The sequence below is a fragment of the Glycine soja genome, chromosome 5 (assembly GCF_004193775.1).
Source record: "Glycine soja cultivar W05 chromosome 5, ASM419377v2, whole genome shotgun sequence".
Lineage (NCBI taxonomy): Eukaryota > Viridiplantae > Streptophyta > Magnoliopsida > Fabales > Fabaceae > Glycine > Glycine soja.
In genome coordinates this window covers 7,763,406-7,790,059 of record NC_041006.1, presented here as the reverse complement: position 1 = coordinate 7,790,059, position 26,654 = coordinate 7,763,406, and the positions used below count along the sequence as shown (strand labels likewise).

The window sequence follows — 26,654 nt, the reverse complement described above, 5'->3', positions numbered from 1 at the left end:
ACTTTTAAAATATGAAACAACAAAAACGAAGAAAAGATTTATCAGAGTCAAAAATAAAATTTGGATATATATCAAGAAGCATAAACATATTTAAGCCGAGCTAAAATGATAAAAGAAAAACCCAGATGAAAAATGATCTTGTTTTACTAGATTCTCTTTGAATGAGTAATATAGAAGTAAAAAAAAAAAGTTAGAAAATGTCCATTTTAATATAGAAAAAATCGATTTGGCTCATTTTCTGCTATTTGATCGATGTTTAAGAGGAAAGTTCGTTGTATAAACAGACTAAAGAAGCCTTTCTTATATTTCAATAAGTGCAGTGCAATCAAAATGGGACTACACATAAAAAAAACATAATAACGTAACACAATCACAATTCTAGCATTCTGTAATATATAAAAGAAAATCACAGAACAAATGAGATTACTATCAAGGGAGGAATTAAAAACGCTGTCTTTTTTTTCTGCATTTTGTTTTTAACTTTTTGAAGACCATTCCAGCAATAAAATATTAGAGACAATCAATTTTCCATGAAATTAAACCCTAAGCAATAGCTAAAAGAATAATCCAACAAATTAATCAAACTATGGAACCACCGAAACTATTCACACTACTACAAAAACGCTCATTAGCCAAACAACAAAATGAAAAAGGTTCTGAAATCACTTACATAATTTAACATAAATTCATATAAGCAAATTAAGGTAGCTTAATTTCGATATGGCAAAACCAAGCTTGGAACATAATCATAGGAGTACGACCAATAATATTTACCATCGAAACCTCCAATATCGTCCATTCTGTTATCTCTCTTATTAACCAGAACAAATTCCTTACGTCCATAGCTTGCCAGCAACATGACATCTTCATCTTCAGACATGCACAAAGGTATCATTGAAATAGATGGAAATGGAAATTGATCAAGTTGAAGATGCTCATAACTTACGTTCAACAATTGAGTCCAAGATTTTTCACCTCCAAATTCCCTCATTAGCCAAACAACAAAATGGGTTCTCCCATGATCACAAGAAAGACAGAGGTAACCCTTCAAAACCCCAAGACGAGGCTCAGGAAAAGAGACTTCAGACAGACCATCAGGCTTCAACAAATATCTGTATGTCTCATTCTTCATATCGTACGAAAAAATTACTAATTCATATCTCCAAATATAATCTGAACTCAACTTTCGAAGTGCTAACCAGTTAACGGTGCCATTCACAAACTGTCCATCGCACTGCTGCAGAAAGTGAAAATCAAGGCAAGTTAAAATCTTTCTCCAACAAGTGTCACCCAAACAGTGAACTCTCACCTCCATTTTCTGTAGTTTAATATCAGAAAGGACTACGACCACCTTGTAAGTTTCACTCAAATCATCATACCCAAGAGCACACTTCACAGGATACCATTTTGTTTTATAATTGGACGAATGGAGACGTAAGGGTACTGAATCTATGGACACGACCCTTGTGGCTGGGTTCAAAAATCGAAACCAATATTCCTGAAATTCATCTCCAGCAAAAGAATCACGCAAGCAAACCAACCCATTGCAAACACCAGAGACAAGGTAATTGGCATTGAATCGGTGGCAACCATCGTCAACCGTGGATGATGGGTTCTCGAGTAAATGACGTATCGAGCAGGGTGCGACACAGGTAACGAGTTTATCATCCTCCGCGTTAATGTCCTTATACATTACTAGGATGTGGGTGTTTTTGGATGACCTATGAAGGTGCAATTTGACAAATGTAGGATGTAAGATAAGGGAATTCCAAGTCTTAGAAATGCACCTGAATTGCATGAGAGCCTTCACCGGAACCCATGACAGAATTTCCACAATGAGTTCCTCAGGGAGTAAAGAAGCATGTGGCATTTCAGGATACACAAGTCCAATGTGAGAAGAAAACCCTAATTATATAGACTTATGGTACCCAATCTTTGAAAGACTAAGAGCAAATACACTGCATTTTACTCCTAAGTATTCCTATCTTTCTTATAACTAAAACCAAGAAAATATTTCTTTCTTATATAGGACCGGATGTAATACTGAGTAAACGTGTAAAACACGGTAAGTGTGCTTGTTTACTCTAAAAAATAAGAAAATATTAAATTGGAGTTTTTTGTCTGGATCTTTAAATTGGAGTTAATTGTATAGGAAAATACATTTAATGATTTTTGAATAATTAATGAGGGAATTAAGGTAGTCATTTAAGAGAATTTAAATTATTAATTTCTCTTTGAGAATAACTTTACTGAAAACTTTGTTTTTTTCTTTATTAATGAGTTTTTTTTCCAAGCACAAGTGCTCTACCATGTGCAACCTTTTTTGTTTAGTTTACCAACAAATTGCTAGTTCGAGTTTCGAGTTCAATACTCCACAGCAATACTATGATGATCCAAAAACATTGTTTAATTTTATTTTATTTTAATTTTTAAGCACCATCATTTTATACTGTCAATCAACCAAAAATAATATTATTAATTAGTATGATCTTGATTAAAATATTAAAATGACTTTAAAGATATAATTATTGTAAAGGTTAATAAACTTATATTTATGATAAATTATTAGGAGTTTAATGTCTATTTTGATATTGTAAAATAATTTTATACTGACATCCAATCACAAATCACTATTTAAATTACGTTAAGATCATTATTTAAAAAATTAACAAATTTACCATAGATGATAAGTTGTGATGGAATGAATATATAAAACTTTTTACGCAATTAATATATAACATTTTTGCTCAATTATTATTAGATTATAATGTGAAAAATCTTTGTATCATATATGCATTAATTTATTCAAACTTATAGTAAGACCAATTGTTCTAGTTGGAAACGTCCGAATAAAATACATCAACATTTCTTAAAAGTTCTTTAAATAATAAATATTACATTAATGAATAAATTTAAATTATTATAAAACTCACTATATATATATATATATATATATATATATATATATATATAGTCTTCATGGACATATAATATGAAAACATTAATTCAATCCATTATATTAAATGTTTTGCATCACTTAATTTAGTTTATAAAATAAATTTATCTTAAATTTACAACCTTTTTTAAAACTATGATTATCATTAATAATTATCTCTTTTAATGTGGGGTATTTCTAATCTAAAAATAATTCATGCAAAAAATATTATAAATTGAATCTTATAAGCAAAAATCATTTTAAATTTGAGTCTTAAAATTGAAAGTATAAAGTAAACATTAAATATTTCTTAATGAAAGTTTTATGATTCTAATTTTTCAGTGTGCTAGTGGGCCCACCATGGACAAATTATATATAAATATTTTAAATAATGATTAAAAATATAAATTAAGATAGAAAAAGTTAAGTTTACTAAGAACTAGTTTAGGATTAGAATTTTTATTGATCCTTATGCTATTTTGTTTATCCAAAAAAATAAAATATGTAAAATTGATGAAATAAACTTAAGGTACCTATGAGCAGCACACTGATCAATCCATCACATGACTTCTTACAAGTCAAGTGCATTTTTTTTTTATAAGCATGTTACACTCACGCTCCTTAAGTTTTATTTATATTATGGGCGATGCTTCTATGTTTTTTAAAGTCATGTAAAAATCATATATTGAATAGAAATAATTTATTGCTCTAAGTGAAATTAATAATTTATTTTGAATAAAATAAATAATACAGTTGTTACTCAAAGAGAAATTTATATAATTCAAAACCTCTTGAATAACAAACTCAACTCTCACTGATTTATTTAAAAAAAATCATTAAATGCATTTTTCTATAAAATCAACTCTAATTTAATATTTTATAAATTGTCACTTTCCTTCAGTGTAAAACGGTAATAATTTAGTTCTTGAAAAAAAAATTATAATATAATCATTTTTTTATTTTCTAATATAATTATTGAAAGTGTAAAAAGGATGTCAAAAACACCCGCCTTTAATTTAGAACCATAACTATTCATAATAATTATTTATGGTGATCAAATAATGTTCTCACATTGTTTTTAAGCCCATTCTTCACCATCAAAACAAGAACTGATTCTTAAATCAATTTTCACCAATTTTTCACCATAACAGATCACTGATAAGCCAAAAGAAAATTAGCTTTAAATTCACATATATCAGTCTTTACATCAATATTCTACCTTGACAGGTCAGGTAGAACACCAAAATTAAAAGGATAAAATAAACTCACTCATCACAGCAGGTAGAGCAGATACATACTACAATCTTATGTAGACCATGTTTCTTATATGCATCTTTCATACTTTAACTCATTATTAACTTAGTACTAGCCATCATGACTGCATCAGGGTTTTTTTTTTTGGTGAATTCTTGACTATACCAGCTGATGTCATTATTCAGCAAGACAAACTGAAAATGGTCACTCAAATTTCATCATCAATATCATCTAAAACGACAAGGACATTTTCTAGAGAATTTAGACATTACAACAACAAAATCATATCTCACCAGTTGAGGTCGGACATGAAACGTGACAGAATTCAGACATTTCATTTAATAAAAATAAGATGAAAACAACCAAATCTTAGACTTTTAAGATATCTTTACATACATTAACTTCTACTGGATCAGCCAGAAAATCATAGTACGGTACTATAAAGCATCCTAGAAGTTCCGTCAAACTGAGTTAAGTATTTCATCAACAACCACAAAATTAAGTCAAACATTCCATTGCATGCATGTTCTCCTCAACACATTAACTCGACACACCATAAACCATGATAAAATTGTGAGCAGTAATACTTTACCAAAATCACAACTCTTAATTTGTATTACAAATTCCTAAGTTAATTGGAAAATGCACTACACAACTCTTTTTGAATTAGGAGCTAAAACTTGGACTCAGGATACCACATTCCATACGCATTCTATATCCAATGGACGCAACCTGTTTGGTTGGTACAGATCAAGTTATGCAAATTTCAAGTTTCTCCACAAAAGCAGAAAATTACATTCAATAAAGCTATTACAATGTAAATCTAAAACTGGGAATGACTCTCAGCTTATATCTCCTAGGTGTGAGAGTTTACCATTGTATACTAGACAGCACTACAGCTTAAGTTTGCCGAAATCTGAAATTCCTAACCAAAATTATGATCAGTAAAAAATATGTTTTCTTAAGCAATGAAGGTAAAAAAGAAAGTGAAGAAGTTACAGAATACCTTTTCAATGGCAAATGGCTAGTTTGTAAGAACTGTTTGTAATAATTTAGTCCTAGCATTTTGAAAATCTGTAATACTCGTCAGTTTTGGAAGCCAAATTGAATGGCTGTTAATGGGTGGTAATGGCCACTAATGAATTGTAACAGCCAATAATGAGTGGTAATGGCTAGTAAATGCATTCTTGATGGTAGAATGCCTATATAAGTACATGAATTTGGTCCCTGAGCTCATCCCTTCGAATTCAGTCTTATACACCATCTAGAGAGAGGAAGAGAGAGCTTGTTAGAATCAAAACAAGAAACTCTTCATGGCAATGGCTGGAGGTATGATTTGATTTGTAATTTCCGCATTTTATTAATAACCTGTGTTTCTTTTGTAGTTTGTAATATCACAGGTTAAGAGATTTATTCTAGCATTTGGTATCAGAGCCACAATTGCCTCTGCCTTGTCCATTTTCGATTTTCGGTATTTTCCGATTTGATTTCGTTTATGGTATGAAGGGCCTTGTTTCTTAAAAATAAGATTAGAAATCTGTATTTCATTTGATTTCCTTAATTTTGGCTTTTGAATCGTGAAAAATGGTGTCCAAATGAATGAAAAATGACCGTGTCTGCGTATGGGTCGGGTTTGACCCGCTAAAGGTTGAAGATGATGAGCAGTGTTAAAAAAAAAAACGAAAACTCCTATGTTTTGTGCTAGCTGGGTGTCAAACCCTTGACTCCAAAAACACTATAATATGTGCAAACCACTAAACTAGTGAAACTCTTCTGATATGCAGTCGTTTTTAATACATTATATACTCATTCTACTTTACAGTTTTTGGAATTTTGATTTAATTTATGCATGAGTTAATTTTAGAAAATTTTATTCTATGCATATATATATGAAATCAAATGCATAATATTATGTTTCAATTATAAAATTATATGAGAATCTTATTCATAATTATATTGTATCTTGATTTTGAAATGCAAAATACCATTTATTCTCATATAATAAAGTTTTATGTCTAAGTGATCTTTATAATTTTGATTAATTATGGATTAGCCACAGCATCTATATTTGATTAAAATTATATATTAAGTTGGTTAAAGATCATATAAGGAATTAGACATAATATTGTAATTAATTATACTTATATAATGAATTTTATCTCACAAGAATTTTTATTATATCTGTATAATTAATTGGGATAAAATGACGTATTATTTTTCATGATTTACCCCCAGGCATCATGATGTATGTATAATTTGTCGATTTTATCATAAAGTAAATATTTACGATAGAAATTAAATTATTTTCATGTTGTACCCGTAAAGCATGAATATTGAGCAAGTACTTTGATTATTCTATCATAAGGTTTAATTGTTTCTTATTGAATTAAAAATTTAGCCCACAGACAATTTTTATGTCACAAGATTCAATTTTATGGTATGTTTACATTGGTAAAAGATACAATTAAGATTAGTATGCCTCAAATTTTGACATAAGCCTTTGAATTTTGCAGCTTCTCAAACTATTAATTTTTCTGATATTCAATGTGATGTTCCCGAACTCAAAGGAGATAACTATAAGATATGGAAGGAGAGAATTCTTCTACAATTGGGGTGGATGGACATAGACTATGCTATAAGGAAAGACGAACCACCTGCAATCACTGATGAAAGTAGCCCAGCTGACGTTGCGCTATATGAGCGGTGGGAGCGATCCAACCGGCTCAGCGTGATGTTCATTAAGACCAAAATCTCGGCTGGGATACGTGGTTCTGTTGACCAGCATGAAAAGGTCCGAGACTTGCTTAAGGCCATTGATGATCATTTCATCACTTCAGATAAGACTTTAGCAAGCACCTTGATCATGAAGTTTTCTTCTCTTCGACTCACCAGTGTGAAAGGTGTGCGTGAGTACATCATGAAAATGCAAGATATTTCAGCTCAACTTAAGAAACTAGAGGTTGATATGTCTGAGTCCTTCCTAGTGCATTTCATTTTGAACACCCTTCCACATGAATATAGGCTGTTTAAGATTCCCTACAACACACATAAAGATAAATGGTCTATCAATGAATTAATGACCGTGTGTGTTCAAGAAGAAGAAAGGCTTGTGATGGAGATGGGTGAGAGTGTATTGCTGACTACTGCTTATGGGAAGAACAAAGCAATTAAGTCTCAAGCTAATCAAAAGGGGAATGGTAAAATACCACCTCAAGCTGATATTAAGAAGGTGACAAAGTGTTTCTTTTACAAGAAGAAGAGACACATGAAGAAGAATTGCCCCGAGTTCCAGAAATGGCTTGAGAAGAAAGGTAAATCAATCTCATTAGTATGTTATGAATCTAATATGGTTAGTGTTAATATTAACACCTGATGGATTGATTCTGGATCTACTATTCATATTGCAAATTCTTTACAGGGTATGCAAAACCTAAGGAAACCAGTGGGAAGTGAGCAAAGCATTTTATCAGGCAATAAGCTAGGCTCACATGTGGAGGCCATTGGAACTTGCATTTTGACTTTAAGTAGTGGCTTTATTTTAAAATTAGAAAGGACTTTTTTTATGTACCAAGTTTTTCCCGAAACTTGATTTCTATTTCAAGGCTTGTACCGTTTGGATATTCCTTTAATTTCAAAGACACATCATTTGAGTTATTTTATAATTCTGAATGTGTTGGGAATGGTATCTTGTCTGATGGTCTTTATCTTCTTGGTTTACAAAATAATGCCACTTATAGTTCTATGCATGTTCAAACTGGTATTAAAAGGTGTAATATTAATGAGAATTCCTCTATGTTATGGCACCGGAGATTAGGACATATCTCCATTGAGAGGATTAAAAGGTTAGTGAAAGATGGGGTACTCAATACTCTAGATTTTGCTGACTTTAAGATTTGTGTGGACTGCATTAAGGGTAAGCAGACCAACATGTCTAAGAAAGGTGCTAACAGGAGTTTAAGCATATTAGAAATAATTCATACTGATATTTGTTGTCCAGATATGGATGCACGTGGTCAGAAATATTTTATCACCTTTATAGATGATTATTCACGATATATGAATGTTTATTTGCTTCATAACAAATACAAAGCATTGGATGCCTTCAAAATCTTTAAGGCTGAAGTTGAGAACCAATGTGGCAAGCAAATAAAAATAGTGAGATCAGATAGAGGTAGAGAATACTATGACAGATATACTGAGAATGGACAAGCACCTGGTCCCTTTGCAAAGTTTCTTCAAGAACATGGGATTGTTGCCCAATACACTATGCCTAGTTCTCCAAATCAGAATGGTGTGGCAGAAAGAAGAAACCGGACATTATTGGACATGGTGCAGAGTATGCTTAGCAACTCCAATCTTCCTAAATCCTTGTGGGCTGAAGCACTAAAGACGACAGTGTATATATTAAATCGTGTTCCAACCAAGGCTGTCCCAAAGACACCTTTTGAGTTGTTTAAAGGTTGGAAACCGAGTTTGAAACATATGCGCGATTGGGGTTGTCCGTCTGAGGTGAGAATATATAACCCACAAGAGAAGAAACTTGACCCAAGGACCATTAGTGGGTATTTCATTGGATATGCCGAAAGGTCTAAAGGTTATAGGTTTTATTGTCCACATCATATTACTAGGATTGTGGAATCAAGAAATGTCAAATTTATTGAAAATGATTTGATCAGTGGGAGTGATCAATTGAGGGACTTAGGTTCTGAAATTGATTATATAGAATCTCAACCTTCCACATCAAATGAAAGATTGGTTGTAATTCATACCCCTCAAGTCCAAAGGGATTATGAACAACACATGATTGGCATTCCACAAACTGTTGTTGATAATCATCCAGTAGATCAAGTTGATCATCAAATTCATGAAAATGATGAACAACCAGTTGAACAACATGATCCCCAAGAAAATGTTGATGCAACATTAAGGAGGTCTACTAGAGTAAGAATATCAGCTATTCCTAGTGATTATATTGTATATTTGCAAGAATCTGACTATAATATTGGAGCTGAAAATGATCCTGAAACTTTTGATCAAGCCATGAGTTGTAAAGAGTCAAATTTATGGTATGATGCCATGAAGGATGAGATGAATTCCAAGCAGAGTAACAAAGTTTGGAACCTTGTAGAGTTACCTAATGGGGCAAAGGCCATTGGATGTAAATGGGTCTTTAAGACCAAAAGGGATTCATTAGGCAACATTGAGAGATACAAGGCAAGACTTGTTGCTAAGGGATTTACTCAAAAGGAAGGAATAGATTACAAAGAGACTTTTTCTCCAGTATCTAAGAAAGATTCTCTTCGTATAATCTTGGCATTAGTTGCTCATTTTGACCGTGAGTTGCAACAAATGGATGTGAAAACAACTTTTCTTAATGGTGATTTAGAGGAGGAGGTTTATATGAAACAACCTGAAGGTTTCTCCTCTGATAGTGGTGAGCATTTGGTTTGCAAGCTTAATAAATCTATATATGGTTTAAAGCAAGCTTCCCGTCAGTGGTACCTTAAGTTTCATGGGATAATTTCTTCATTTGGTTTTGAGGAAAACCCCATGGATCAATGCATATACCACAAGGTCAGTGGGAGTAAAATATGTTTCCTTGTTTTATATGTAGATGATATTTTACTTGCAGCCAATGATCGGGGTTTGCTATATGAGGTGAAACAATTTCTCTCTAAGAATTTTGACATGAAGGATATGGGTGATGCATCTTATGTCATCGGCATTAAGATTCATAGAGATAGATCTCGAGGTATTTTGGGTCTATCACAGGAAACCTATATTAACAAAATTCTAGAGAGATTTTAGATGAAAGATTGTTCACCAAGTGTTGCTCCCATTGTGAAGGGTGATAGGTTTAATTTGAACCAATGTCCAAAGAACGACTTTGAGAGGGAACAAATGAAAAACATTCCTTATGCTTCAGTTGTTGGAAGCCTCATGTATGCTCAAGTATGCACAAGGCCTGACATTGCTTTTGCAGTTGGAATGTTAGGAAGATATTAGAGTAATCCAGGTATTGACCACTGGAGAGCTGCTAAGAAAGTGCTGAGGTACCTTCAAGGGACCAAAGATTACATGCTTATGTATAGACAGACAGACAATCTAGATGTGATTGGTTATTCAGACTCAGACTTTGCTGGTTGTGTTGACTCTCGTATATCAACATCTGGGTACATTTTCATGATGGCTGGTGGAGCTATTTCATGGAGGAGTGTTAAGCAGTCTTTGACTGCTACTTCTACCATGGAAGTTGAGTTTGTCTCTTGTTTTGAGGCTACATCACATGGTGTATGGCTTAAAAGTTTCATTTCTGGGCTGAAGATAATTGATACTATTTCAAGGCCTTTAAGAATTTTTTGCGATAACTCAGCTGCTGTCTTTATGACTAAGAATAACAAAAGTGGAAGTCGAAGTAAGCACATCGACATTAAGTACTTAGCCATTAGAGAAAAAGTAAAAGACAAGAAAGTGGTCATTGAGCATATAAGCACTGAGTTGATGATCGCTGATCCTTTAACTAAGGGCATGCCACCATTTAAATTTAAGGATCATGTAGAAAGAATGGGAGTTGGTTCCACTTTATGATTGTATACTTATATGTTAAAATTGAAACTTTTATATTATGATATTTTCTCATATTTGGGTGCACATTGATTTATTTGAGAAAAATTATGTTTTGGACCAAGAATAAACATTGGGTTTATTCATTAAGTTTTATTACCACTTTGAGTATATTGCTTGGGAAATTGAGTATATTGTAATACATGGATGATATTACTCGTTATAAGAGGAACTATCGCTATAATTCGTATATTCATTTCTTAAGAAGATTGAGCATTAAGTCAAAATGTTTGGACCAAGTGGGAGAATGTAATAATTTGGTCCTAGCATTTTGAAAATCTGTAACGCTCGTCAGTTTTGGAAGCCAAATTGAGTGGCTGTTAATGGGTGGTAATGGCCACTAATGAATTGTAACAGCCAATAATGAGTGGTAATGGCTAGTAAATGCATTCTTGATGGTAGAATGCCTATATAAGCACATGAATTTGGTCCCTGAGCTCATCCCTTCGAATTCAGTCTTATACACCATCTAGAGAGAGGAAGAGAGAGCTTGGAAGAACCAAAACAAGAAACTCTTCATGGCAATGGCTGGAGGTATGATTTGATTTGTAATTTCCGCATTTTATTAATAACCTGTGTTTCTTTTGTAGTTTGTAATATCACAGGTTAAGAGATTTATTCTAACACTGTTCTCAGAGATGTTAGATACATTACCCTATGCCCAAAATGCATGGTTCAGAAGAGGCTGAAAGTAAAATGTACGACACTTATAACTCTAAGCGAGAGTCTTTAAGAGTGTGTTTGGATGAGGCAATTTAAAATTCTAAATAAATTCTGAAAATTTCAAATGCTCCAATTTAAATTCCTTTATTTTTAAAATTTTGTGTTTGGATTTCTTTATTAAAAGTCGAAGCTATCCGTTTTCAATGCGTGCGCACGTGAGAACAAAAATGGCACCGTACTCAATAAGTCATAGCACGGAATCAGAACCGGTTTTAGAGTGTCCTTGAGTCAAACTCCCACAACCATTCTCTGCTGTGAATGCTTCCTTCATCGCTTTCTCCAAACCTGTCGTCATCGATGACACCGAGCCGAAAACTAACCTCGTCAGGAACCCACGATTGCTTGCGCCGCCTCCCGTGTGGTAGAATTTGTTTCCTTTCTCTGCCAGAAACCGCCACGTGCCGTCGGCAGAGAAAATTTGGCAGCAATGGTCTTTGGTGGAGAAGAGCATCACCGTGAAGATACCGCCAACTTCAACGCGGCTTCCAGGTAGGCGAGGGCTTTTCTGGCAAGAATCTCGCGCATGACGCCGCCATCAATGGCGAGAATACATATCTTGCCGCGTTGGTTCTTGACTGCGGAGACGCAGTCCACGGCAACGGTAGCTGCCGAAGTCTGAGATTTTGGCTTGGGAGGTATTTGCTTGGGGAACCAGAGCTTTGGATCGTCGTAGCCGAAGAGAAACTTGCTTTTGAGAATTTAAAATTCACTCTCTTGAAGATAAAATTTGAAATTCTATTTTTTCAACTAACTAAAATTCCTTTTAAAATTCTAAAATTTTGAATTCCTTTTACTAAAATATCAAAACAATTACTTTTAATAAAAAAGAATTTAATTCCCTATAAAAAAATACATTACCTAGTTGAATTACCTTATCCAAACACACTCTTAAGTTAAATGTGACAGAAATCAATGACCATGAAATTGGAATTCTTGCCATACTCGGAAGAGGCTGGTGTGGCTCGGTATTGGCAAATGCACACCGCTCGAAAAACAACAAAGTTTCTGTTTCTAGAGTTTCTGAAACTTTAGAAATGAGATAGGGCTCTCATCGTCTAAGGGATCAAAGGAATCTAATTTAATTGGTTGAACAAAAATTTATGAGATGTTGTAAACACTTTAATACTAGTGAGGGATAAAAAAAACCTTACAAATTAAGGGGAGCTGAATATTTGTTTTCATCCTTTATAATTATTTAATTGTCTAACTCTTAATAAATAATAATTTTTAATAAATTTATTATTTTCACACATAAAATTAAAACTAATTTTATATTAAATGATTATAATAATAAGCACATAACTAATTTTATACTAATTGTCACTTTAAACATTACAAAAAAATAACAAATGCAACTAATTCTATATACTTTAATACTAATTAATCTTAATCATTATTATAATAACAACATATAAAATCAATTTTATACTAATATATATATATATATATATATATATATACCTACCTACAAAGTTACAAGGGAGGAGATACTCGGGCCGTTTGCTCCCTTCAGATCTGTCTGTGACTCTGTTTGGCATTGTCTTCAAGTCTCATCTTAGAAAAAATATGGATTTGGCTTGTTTTCTGCTATTAGATGTTTAATCGGAAAGTTCATAATAAAGAAGCCTTTATTAAATCTTCAACAGGTGGAATACAATTAAAATGGGATGAAACATCTAGAAAATAATAACACAAGACAATTACAATTTTGGTATTCCGTTCCATACAAAAAAAAAATTGCCGAACAAATGACAATATTATCAAGTGAAGAATTAAAATAACTGTCTTTTCTTTTAAAAAAAAAAATATTACAAACCGAAGAATATAATATTTCAGAATCAATTTTGTTTCGGTAAGATCATGTACTAGCTTACTACTATAAATATAAATTAAAATAAATTCATTCAAACCAAAGACATTCAACCATTTGCAATAGCCAATATAATCATCTGACAAAGTAATCAAGCAAAGAACCACCAAAATTATTCATTCTCTTGGTCCCGTCCATACATTTAGTTACAAGGTTTTGAAACCACTTACATGATTAAACATAGATTCAAATAAGCAAATGCAGGATAACTTAATTTGGATACGGAAAAGCCAAGCTTTGAACATAATCATAAGAAAAAAATGAAAATTTGCCGTTCTTGAAAACTTCAGTACACTGTACTCTATTATCTTTCCGATTGTAGACAACAAATTCCTCACCTTCATTGTTTGCCAGCAAAAAGAGATCATTATTTTCAGTCAAGCACAATGGTATCATTGGACAAGATGGAAAATCATGAACTTGAAGATGCTGATAACTTACATTCAGCAATTGAGTCCAAGATTAATGCTTCCTTCATCGCTTTCTCCAAACCTGTCGTCATCGATGACACCGAGCCGAAAACTAACCTCGTCAGGAACCCACGATTGCTTGCGCCGCCTCCCGTGTGGTAGAATTTGTTTCCTTTCTCTGCCAGAAACCGCCACGTGCCGTGGGCAGAGAAAATCTGGCGGCGGCTTCCAGGTAGGCGAGGGCTTTTCTGGCAAGAATCTCGCGCATGACGCCGCCATCAATGGCGAGAATACATATCTTGCCGCATTGGTTCTTGACTGCGGAGACGCAGCCCAGGACAACGGTAGCCGCCGGAGTCTGAGATTTTGGCTTGGGAGGTATTTGCTTGGGAAACCAGAGCTTTGGATCGTCGTAGCCGAAGAGAAACTTGCTTTTGAGAATTTAAAATTCACTCTCTTGAAGATAAAATTTGAAATTCTATTTTTTCAACTAACTAAAATTTCTTTTAAAATTCTAAAATTTTGAATTCCTTTTACTAAAATATCCAAACAATTACTTTTAATAAGAAAAATTTAATTCCCAATAATAAATACATTACCTAGTTGAATTACCTTATCCAAACACACTCTTAAGTTAAATGTGACAGAAATCAATGACCGTGAAATTGGAACTCTTGCCATACTCGGAAGAGGCTGGAATGGCTCGGTATTGGCAAATGCACGCCGCTCGAAAAACAACAAAGTTTCTGTTTCTAGAGTTTCTGAAACTTTAGAAATGAGATAGGGCTCTCATCGTCTAAGGGATCAAAGGAATCTAATTTAATTGGTTGAACAAAAATTTATGAGATGTTGTAAACCCTTTAATACTAGTGAGGGATAAAAAAAGCCTTACAAATTAAGGGGAGCTGAATATTTGTTTTCATCCTTTATAATTATTTAATTGTCTAACTCTTAATAAATAATAATTTTTAATAAATTTATTATTTTCACACATAAAATTAAAACTAATTTTATATTAAATGATTATAATAATAAACACATAACTAATTTTATACCAATTGTCACTTTAAACATTACAAAAAAATAACAAATGCAACTAATTCTATATACTTTTATACTAATTAATCTTAATCATTATTATAATAACGGCATATAAAATTAATTTTATACTAATTAATATATATATATATATATATATATATATATATATATATATATATATATATATATATATATATATATATATATATATATATATATATACCTAAAAAGTTACAAGGGAGGAGATACTCGGGCCGTGTTTGCTCCCTTCAGATCTGTCTGTGTCTCTGTTTGGCATTGTCTTCAAGTCTCATCTTAAATAAGATATCTTGGAAGTGATTGCCGTGTTATATGAAAGTTAACAGAAGCCATCATATTTCGATATAATAGTGGTGGATTGTGTCACCCCAAGCAACCTCTTGCAAGACCATCAGGCAACAACAAATATTTGTATGTCTGGGTCTTTAGATCATACGAAAAAATCACAATCTCATTAACATTAACATCTTCCCATCGATAATAAGAACTCGACATATGGAGTGCTAACCAGTTAACAGTGCCACCCACAAACTTTCCATCAAGTTGTTCCATAAACGGGAAAACAGGACAAGTTAAAGTCTTTCTCCAACGAGTATCACCCACGCTGTGAACTCTCACTTCTGTTCTCTGTAGTTTAACATTCGAAAGGATTATCACCACCTTGTAAGTGTCACTTAAACCGTCGTAGCCAAACCCACACCTTGGATACCCACAGACCCAATCATTCCGCCCAGTTTTATATTTGCGCCAATGGAGACTTAAGCGTGGCGAATCTTCGGACATAGTCCTTGTGGCCGGGTTCCAAAATCGGACCCAGTATTCCTCATAGTCATCCCTATCAAGAGAATTAAGCAAGCAAACCAAGCCATTACAGACACCAACGACAAAGTGATTCTTGTCGTTGAATTGGTAGCAACCATCGTCAACAGTGGATGATGGATTCTCAAGTAAACGACGTATAGAGCAGGTTGCAGCGAAGGAATAACAGTTATCGTTGTTCCTGTTGTTGTCCTCAAATGTTAATAGGACGTGGGGGTTTTTGGACGACCTTTGGAGGTGCAATTTAACCATGATTGGATGGGAGATTAGGGATTTCCAAGTCTTGGAAACACACCTGAATCGGATCAAAGGCTTCACGGGAAGCCATGACAGAATTTCTACTATTAGTTCTATGGGGAATGTTTCTTTGGCCATTGTTGACTACAGCTTTACTGCTATTCCGAAATGCTACACAAAGACAAAGAGGCCCTGTGAATTTATAATTTTTATAACTCAGTAAAATTTTAATTTGTTTTTGGTACATGAGGAAAGTAAAGAGAAAATTTAGGCATCTTGCTTTTTGATTTAGATTGTAGCAAGTAAAATTTAGAAAGAAAATCTTTAGTTCCTTAAAAAAAACAAGAAATAAAATCTTTAGTAATTAATTTGATTCCAAATCAACTATACTGTGTCAATAAAATCGATTAAATATTAAATGAAAGATCAATTAATTATCAAAATTGAATAATTAATTAAAAGTGGAAGATCCACTAGTTTAACTTAATAATTTAAAACAATTTAATTTCTATGCACTCATGGTAATATAATTTTACATCATTGTTTAATTACAAATCATTGTTTCAGTTCAATAAAAATAATTATTTTATAAGTCAATAAATTTATTATACATGATAAGATGTAATTAAATAATTATGTAAAAATTTTACAATGTTAATATATAAATTTCTTTCTCATAATTTAATACTAGTAAACTTTTTTAAAATTAAATATGAAATAAATAAATAATAATATTTCTTCGTAACTTTTTAATTTTCAGATTTTTAAAGAATTTTTATTCCTATTTTTGTTTGCCGTGTCTAGTTTAAGATCAGGTTAATTGTTCTTTCATAAACTATACTCTTACTTGTTTCTTTATGTTTAATTAATTTACAAATATATTATTATAGAGTGATAACAGAAATGAAACGACTAAAATAGAAAACTCAACAAATATTCAATTAGAATCAATGAAATTTATAGTATTTTTAAAAATAACATTAAAAGATAAATAAAAGGAACGAAAATAATAATAATAATTTACATTTATTATTATGATTATTATTTTTTTAAAAAAAGAACAAATATGAATTGCAATTAATAAATAGACTTTTTTTTCTTCTGCTTTTCCTCTTTCATAATTGCTTTTAACGTAAAAGTTACACCCCACTTAATGAACAGATATGAATACCAATTAATATACATATAGTTTTCTGCTTGTACTCTTTCATAATTGCTTGTGACGTAACACTTACATCCCAACATCTAAAATGAAAGTAGCTTAATTTGATTATAAAAAAATATTATTTTAGTATGTCACATAAAAAAATTATATATTTAAAGGAATATAAGATTATAATGTGAAATTTATATATAGTAAATTAAAATCTTGAAAAAAATATTAATGTTAATATATATATATATATATAAATTTCCGTATATTTTATTAATATGAAAATGACTACTTATTTAGAAAAAATATGCTTTATAAACTACCCATATGAAATCATCAAGTAGTATATTTGAAAGATATATTTATATAAATATTATATTAATAGAATTATTTTAGTGGAGTTATTAATAGCATTAAATTCTACATTAATATTTCTTCTTCCGTTTCTATTTCTCTCTATATAATATTATTTTTAAATCTTAATTAATTAACAAAAGATTTAAATGCACTTTTGGTTATTCAAATTTGTATTTGAACTATTTTGGTCTCACATTTGTCCTTGAACTATTTTGGTCTCACATGTTTCTATTGAACAGTTTTGGTTCCTCAACCTTTACAAATTGTCTAATTTTACAAAAAAAAAAATTAACAAATTTTATTGATGTACGTATAATATGACAAATGGTGTAGCATTGACTTGACAAGTAACTTTAATATGACATTAATGTGACAATTGTCATGTATTAATGTGTCAAGTGAATATAAGGAGGGTTTAGGATTTAGATGACGTGTCATGTAATCAAAATTAGAGAATAAATTATAAGAATAACAAGTATAAAATTTGAATTTTCAACTTTATTTTTTTACAAAAACCTCTGAACCTTAAACTTCATAAATAATATTTAACTACTGAATTAAGGTTTAAATATCTTTTTAGTTATTGTAATTTAGTATTTTTTGTTTTTTTACAAATTTATTTTTTATTTTAGTCTTTATAAATTATGTTTGTTTTATTTTTAAAAAATAGCTTAATTTGATTATAAAAAAAATTTATTTTAATACGTCACATAAAAAATTATATATTTAAAGGAATATAAGACTATAATGTGAAATTTATATATAGTAAATTAAACTCTTGAAAAAATATTAATATATATATATATATATATATATATATATATATATAAATTTCCGTATATTTTATTAATATGAAAATGACTACTTATTTAGAAAAAATATGCTTTATAAACTACTCATATGAAATCATCAAGTAGTATATTTGAAAGATATATTTATATAAATATTATATTAATAGAATTATTTTAGTGGAGTTATTAATAGCATTAAATTCTATATTAATATTTCTTCTTCCGTTTCTATTTCTCTCTTTATCTCTCTATATAATATTATTTTAAATCTTAACTAATTAACAAAAGATTTAAATGTACTTTTGGTTATTCAAATTTGTCCTTGAACTATTTTGGTCTCACATGTTTAAATTGAACAGTTTTGGTTCCTCAACCTTTACCAATTGTCCAATTTTACAAACAAAAAAAATATTAACAAATTTTATTGATGTAGGTATAATATGACAAATGGTGGAGCATTGACTTGACAAGTAACTTTAATATAACATTAATGTCACAATTGTCAGTATTAATGTGTCAAGTGAATTTAAGGAGGATTTAGGATTTAGATGACATGTCATGTATGAAAACTAGAGAACAAAAACCTCTCAACCTTAAACTTCATAAATAATATTTAACCACTAAATTAAGGTTTAAATATCCTTTTAGCTATTGTAATTTTGTATTTTTTGGTTTTTTATAAATTTATTTTTTTATTTTAGTCTTTATAAATTATGTTTGTTTTATTTTACAAAATTATAATGATTAAAATATATTTAAGCCCTAAATTAATAGATTACTTTGACACGTAAATGAAAGCTAAGTTATAAAAAGATTATATTATCTATATATCTATCTATACATCTATCTAACAATTTATATAATATTTTAAAAGGATATAATTTTTTACCTATTATATTTAAATATTTATTCGAATGTAACATTTATATTTACAATGAACACGCACATATGAGTTTAATGTTTATGTATTAACGGTATAAAATAATTTTACACCAACATCCAATATCAGATCATCATTTAAATTATTTTAAGATAATTATTTTAAAATTCAACAACCTTATCATATCTCTCTCTATACATACATACATATATACATACATACATACATATATATATATATATATATATATATATATGAAAAAATATGTTCTTAGTATTTTTGGTCTATAAATTTTCATATCCTTTAATTTAGACCATAAACTTTAAAAAACTTAATTTTATTCCTTCTTCAAAAAATCTTCATTAATATGATTAACTTGTGTCTTGCATGGTACACAATGTTGTTTTTTCTTTTGTTTTTTTTTTAAATTTAATCAAATTATGTGGAAAATTGATTATTATTTTTTAAATGAAGTTATCAAATGCCTTCCCAAACATTGAACCTTAACTTTCAACGGTTCCATCTCTATTCTTGTTTTCACCTTCATTCTTCAATAGTTTGTGTTGCAAATATGTTCATGCATCTTCTTCTGATTTTGTTTGTTTATTGAACACAACTTTCAAACAAGGATAAGAGTTATCCTTTGCAATTCATACCGAGTGGTGCACACGAAGAAAACAACAGAGAAAGAGTGAAATTTCTTTCTATTTTGATTCTTTTTAAGAATAAAACCTTTAATTTCTATTAAATTTTTAATTCAAAATTGTACCACATGGAATAATGCATTGTCACCTTTATAAAAAATAATGGTTATCGTGTAATCTATATGCTATGTATTAAATTTTGGGTAACTAGCCCGAATGGAGAGAACAACTTCTTGAGCTGCTGTTGTGTAGTGTTAAAGGATAATCCTGAAAAAATGAAACGAAGCAAGAGAGAAAGAGAAGGTGTTGAGCTTGATAATCCTAAAGAAAACTGCTCACGCGATCGAGCCTTTGTCTTCAGTGAGAGAGCAAGAGAAGGTGGCGACATGCAGCGGCCAAGTACGTTTCAATCGAGAGAGACAAGGGGTTGAGAGAGAGAATGAGTTTCATGAGACAGAGAAAGGGTTGAGTTATTTAAAAACATCAACATCGGTTATCTGAAAATCGATGTGGTGTAAGTATTCACAACATCTAAAATGATGTTAAAATTATCCTTTGAACATCAGTTTTTAAAAACTGATGTTGTAAGTGCTTAAACGATATTGGTTTTCAAATAACCGATGTTAAAATCATGCTGTTAACATCAGTTTTTTCTAAAACCAATGTTAATAATGATATTTTATTTACAAAAATACTACCGCATATTTTGTAACATCGGTTTTTATCATAACTGATGTTAACAAGACGATGTTAAAACTTATTTTTTTAGTAGTGACAGTTCGAAACCATCTTTGAATGTATATAAAAATTGTCATCGAAAGCTTTTTCTCCCGTAGTAATAATTTGAAAAAAGATAAATGATGATTGGAACATTTCGTATCTGCAAGAAAAAGTTAATATCCAATCACCGCATTTGATTTCTGGCAAAGGCTTAGTTTTTAAGACTTCTTAAATTCAACCAATTACATTTCATCTTTTGTTTTTGAATGGCCTTTGTGCAATTAATTTTTGCATCATATTGCATTACTATTGAAAAAGTTAACCAATTAGCTCCTTTGTATACTGTTTTACGAAAACAATTTCATAACAACTAGCATTTTCCTTTTTCCAATTCAAGTATTTAAATTAAAAGTCTAATTTTATTCTTTTTCTAATAGACCCATAACTTGCTTATTTGATAGTTTTTCTTTTCCAATTCAGAGTAAGGGTTGGTTGTTGAGCTTTCCTTCCCCCATTTTTTCATTTTCTTCTACTTGGTTTATCTTCTACATTGTGGTGTGCATTTAGGATTGGTCAATCATTTCTTTACCTCTTGGTTAGTCGGTGATTTTTTTTCCTTTCATTATAGAATCCCTTTTATGGGCTGAGTTGCACAAGCTGAAAGCTTGATTTATATATTGTACTTTTAAACTTTAGTCCATGAGAGTTGCACAACAGGCTTAAATCTCAGGTTTTTTTTCTAATGTGGCTTAAAGTTTTCATTTTTATTTTTATTTTCAGATATGGGTTGTAACATCCCATTTTTCATAAAAGAAATTTAAAAATATTTTTATTTAAAAATAAAAAGAGTTTTAGAAAAATGATGAGGTTTTTATAATTAAATAAAGAAGAAAAAATACATTTATTAATTAAAATAATGGTTTGAAAGAAAACAAAAAAATATATTTTATTTATTTATTTATTTGATAGGAAATAAAATAGAGTTTTTTTTTATAAAATAAATAAATAGAGTACCCTAACTATATACACTCAAACGTAACTCAGTAACTCGTTAACCGTTGGATTATCGTGAAATTTGAACCTAAGGTTTGAAACTTATTTCCTCATATAGTCACTATTGGGATTTTCCCGATAATGTCTATAGTGCAAGAAATATCCCATGCACCGAGCTTTCTCTTTTCCCGTATACACTCAAACCTGTCTCATTAAAACTATGATCGTGGACTTGTTAACCGTTGGATTGTCGTGCAATTTGTACACTGTGGAAGCAATGTCTTCCAAGGTTATTTTGATCATGCCAAAGAATCAAGAGTTAAGCAAATTCCAAAGATTCAAGAATCAAGTTTCAAGAATCAAGATTCAAGATTCAAGAATAATCAAGATCAAAATTCAAGACTCAAGATTCAAGAATCAAGAGAAAACTCAATCAAGATAAGTATTAAAAAAATTTTCCAAAACATTGAGTAGCACAAGAAGTTTTCACAAAATCATTACCAAAGAGTTTTACGCTCTGGTAATCGATTACCAGAAGGTAGTAATCGATTACCAATGTTTTAAAACGTTAAGATTTCAAATTTCAAGAGTTACAACTTGTGTTTAAACATTTTCAAATCATTTTCAACTTGTGTAATCAATTACACAATACTTGTAATCGATTACTAGAGCTTATCGAGGCCGTACCCGAATCAAATAAACATGAAAATGCAGTAACTAGGAAGTGATCCTAGGTCGTTTCCCAACGAGCAGTGACAAACCAAATGTTCATAATATACTTGCAGTAGCAGTAACGATTGGGGGGGGGGGGTTTGTTTGTTTTGTGATTAAAGAGCAGAACAAGTAAACTGGAATACGAAACTACTAATATTAAAAATGGGTTGTTTCCTCTGATTCAGAAGCCATTCTCTTATCCTGGGTTGGAGAATTCGTCCCTAATAGTCAACCACTTAATCCAACCCTATTTCAATTTACTAAGCGAAAATCAACTTAGGGTTTTCAATACGTGATTAGGCACCACATACACCAGTTAGCCCTTCGTCCATTAAGCATGAACGCAAGTTAGGCTCAGAGGCAATTAATCGAACACGAAGCGTGCACTGATTAATATTCACGAATTTGGGATACTAGTGAAGGGAGAACTGCCAGGAAACCACATTACAAGCGAAACCTCAAAGAGAGTTGGGCTTCGTCCTCAAAAGGAAACAACACCAGAAAATCTAGGCTTCCATGGATTCAAACAGAAAACGCAATTGAAATATGAAGCAGAAACGTAAATGAACGAAAACGTAAATGAACAGAAACGTAAACGAACAGAAATGTAAAATGGAACAGAAACGTAAATGAGAGTAGAAGAAGAAGCAAGAACGAAATTGTAATTAGAAACAGAAAACGTAAAATTGCATTACGAACTCAGAAGCATCAAAACAGAAAAACGAAAACCCTAAAACAAAGCTCTGAATAATGAATAGCATAACAGAATAGAATGCCCTGCACGAATCCCAAGGCAGCTATTTAAAAAGAGTCACTCAAAGTCACTGGGCCCTATTACAATACTCTGGCCCAAAACGAAATAAACACTGAACAACATAAAATAAAATTGCGAAATTTCCTAATTAGAAATTAACTAAGGTAAGCGCTGCTTTATTTGCCCTCTTCAAGTCCACAACCAAAATCCGGATTAAGCCCAATGTTTCATTAATTCCTGAAATTAGATTAAAAACATCAAATTAGCTAAATGAGCCCAAATAATAAAACTGCCTAATTAATTGACAATTAAGACCAATCAATAATTAAAATGGTGCAAAAAGGGTTTAGAAAATAGAAGAAAATGATGGCACATCATTTTAATTTTCAAAATTTAAAATGAAGAGTCACATCTGTTGATGTGCAATCGATTACACCTTAATGGTAATCGATTACCGGTGACCGATTTCGAAAAATAAATTTCCAAAAGTCACAATTCTTCAAATGACTTGTTTCTGAAGATTTTTTCAAAAGTCACAACTTTTTAAGTGACTAGTTTTTTAAAGAGTCACAATTTTTAAAGGGTGACTAGTTTTAAAAAAAATTGCCAAGAGTCACAAACTTTAACTTGAGTCATCAAGAGATTATAAATATGTGACCATGGCATGAATTTTAGAACATCATCTCTCAACATCTTTCAAACAATCTTTTCAACGCCTTCTACAGAACTTTCTCACTCATTTCTCAACAATCTTTCAACAAGTTTTATAACAACTTCTTTACAGATCTTTCTTATTCATTTCTCTTCATCTTTCTAAAAGTTTTTGTTCAATCTTTTCTCTTTCAAAAAAAGTTCTTTGATCAAAAACTTGTGCTATTCTTTTTCATTCTCTTCTCCTTTTGCCAAAAGAATTGAAGAACTAACCGCCCAAATTCTTTTGTGTCTCTCTTCTCCCTTTGTCAAAAGAATTCAGGCAGTTAGTCCTTCTATTCTTTTGTGTCTCCCTTCTCTCTTCCAAGAGAATTCAAAGGACTAACCGCCTGAGATATCTTTTGTTTCCCCTTTACAAAGATTCAAAGGACTAACCGCCTGAGAATTCTTCATCCCAACATGTTGGAGGGTACATCCTTTGTGGTACAAGTAGAGGGTACATCTATTTGGGGATTGTTATACTGAGAACAAGAGAGGGTACATCTCTTGTGGATCAGTTCAAGTGGACGGTACATCCACTTGGTTATTCAAAGAGAACAAGGGAGGGTACATCCCTTGTGGATCTTTGGCTTGTAAAGGATTTTATAAGGTTGAAAGAAATCTCAAGAACCACAGGTTGCTTGGGGACTAGGTGTAGGCATGGTTTGTGGCCGAACCAGTATAAATCTTGTGTTTGTCTTCTTCTTCCCTACACTCTTTAATTTCCACTGTGTACTTTTAATTATCGCTTTTACTTTTGGTTAAGTTTCTATTTTTGTTCTTTAATTCCTTAACTTAGTAGTAAAAGCCTAATTGAATCTAGTAACATTAAGAAGGATAGATTTTTAATTAGACAAGACACGCTCATAATTAATTCAACCTCCCCCTTCTTAATTATTCCGAGGCCACTTCATCCAACAAGTGGTATCAGAGCAGGTATCTTGTAGAAAGTTTCACAACTTCAAGATTCATGGCCTCCTCAAATTCTCTTTCCTGAAGGAAACTTCATCGATAGGCCACCTATCTTTAATGGTGAGGGTTACCATTATTGGAAAACTGGAATGCAAATCTTTATTGAAGCCATAGATTTAAACATTTGGGAAGAAATAGAAATAGGACCTTACATACCCACCATAGTAGATGCAAGCACTAGCACCACAACACAAAAACCTAGAGATAAATGGACTGAAGAGGATAGAAGAAGAATCCAATATAATCTTAAGGCCAAAAACATCATCACTTTAGCCCTAGGAATAGATGAATATTTTAGAGTGTCAAACTGTTCCAATGCAAAGGAGATGTGGGATACTCTCCAACTAACACATGAAGGCACCACTGATGTGAAAAGATCTAGAGTCAATACCCTTACACATGAATATGAATTATTTAGGATGAACCCTAATGAGAACATCCAAAGTATGTAGAAAATATTCACACACATAGTCAATCATCTTGCCTCCTTAGGAAAAATATTTCCTAATGAAGATTTAATTAATAAAGTTTTAAGATGCTTAAGTAGGGAATGGCAGCCAAAGGTAACTGCCATTTCTGAAAGAAAAGATCTTTCCTCTATGTCTCTTGCCTTTTTGTTTGGCAAATTGCAGGAACATGAAATGGAACTTCAACGTCTCAACCAAAATGAAGAGACCGACAAAAAGAAAAGAAGCATAGCACTCAAAGCCTCCACCTCAATACAAGAAGAAGAAGAAGAAGAGGACTTCTCACTCTTTGTGAAGAAGTTTCAAAAATTCGTCAAAAATAGAAGAATGGAGAGAAATCATAACTTCAACAATGGGAAGAGATCCCAAGAAGTTTCTCCTACACTTAAATGTTACAAGTGTAATCAACCCGGTCACATAAAGGCAAACTGTCCCTCAAATGAGTCATGGCCTGAAAAGAATGAGAAGAAAAACTATAAAGAAAGAAAATCCAAGAAGGCGTATATTACTTGGGATGTCAATGACTCATCCGATGGTTCGGAGAAGGAGATCAACCTTCTATCTAAGGACTATGAAAGTGATGAAAACATCTCTCAAGAAGTTTGAGTAAGAAAAACAAAAGGTTGACTTCCATCTTTAAAGATCTAGGCACTTGAATCATGAAAAAGGTAATATCATGACCATTCTCTTTTAATCGATTACAACGCGTCCCTGCTCCTATAAATTCCGATTTCGAAATCAGAATTCAGAAACCTCCGTCTCTCTCGCGAAATCCTCATTCCCAATTCGTATTTCTGCCATAACTCACTCATTTCTTAATCAAATCACTCCCCACAAAGCCCAAAATTCATCTTTCTTCATTCTCTTTCATTTTAAACGATTGAAATTTTGAAAAAGTCTCTCAAATGGTGGAACCATCAAAGAAGCGCAAAGGTTCTTAGAGTAGAAGCCAACGACATTCCGAGGTTCAGGATACTCCAATTCCTTCCTTCATTTCATCCTCCTTATTGTTCTCATCTGAAGAACAATGTATACGGTACACAAACCTTTTTTGCTCTCGTTCTATCATAGACCCTATATTCATAGATATGGATTTCTTTCCTGATGAGAGTTTCGAATGCATTCAAGAATTTCAAAACTTAAATCTCATTCCCTTTATGTCTCTAAAATTGCCTATGTATTTTGAATTTGTAAAAGCTTTTTATTCTAATCTTGAAATTCAAGAAAGTACCTTGATTTCAGAAGTTTATGGGATAAAGATGGTCATTGACCAATCCCTCTTCTATGATTTGACCCAATTGTCTAGTGACAATGTACCATTTGAAGGTGCACTGGACGATGATTGGAAGTTTGATTTTTCTGTACATGATGCCCGCCGGTTGGTTTGCACCAACCAAGCGGATATGACCGGAAGGCTGCTTGCCGGTTCATTGGCTCTTGAAAGCCGTATCCTTCACTATCTTATAGTTCGCATCTTACTCCAAAGATCTTTAAACCTTGCACAGGTTTCTGAAGAAGATCTTATAATCATGTGGGCCTTTCATACCGGCCGACTAATGATAAAAAT

General features: G+C 31.7%; 2 protein-coding genes across 2 annotated transcripts; both read right to left on the bottom strand.

Annotated features, from left to right (window-relative positions):
- Nucleotides 1–709: 709 nt before the first annotated feature.
- LOC114411096 (F-box/kelch-repeat protein At3g23880-like) lies at nucleotides 710–1,870 on the bottom strand. Its single transcript, XM_028374859.1, has one exon. The coding sequence runs from the start codon at nucleotides 1,868–1,870 to the stop codon at nucleotides 710–712; it is 1,161 nt and encodes a 386-aa protein (XP_028230660.1).
- A 13,234-nt stretch (nucleotides 1,871–15,104) lies between these two features.
- On the bottom strand, nucleotides 15,105–16,114 carry LOC114411480 (F-box/kelch-repeat protein At3g23880-like). The gene has a single exon (XM_028375145.1). It carries the CDS (start codon nucleotides 16,088–16,090, stop codon nucleotides 15,260–15,262), a length of 831 nt encoding a protein of 276 aa, XP_028230946.1. The 5' UTR covers nucleotides 16,091–16,114; the 3' UTR covers nucleotides 15,105–15,259.
- Nucleotides 16,115–26,654: the final 10,540 nt, after the last annotated feature.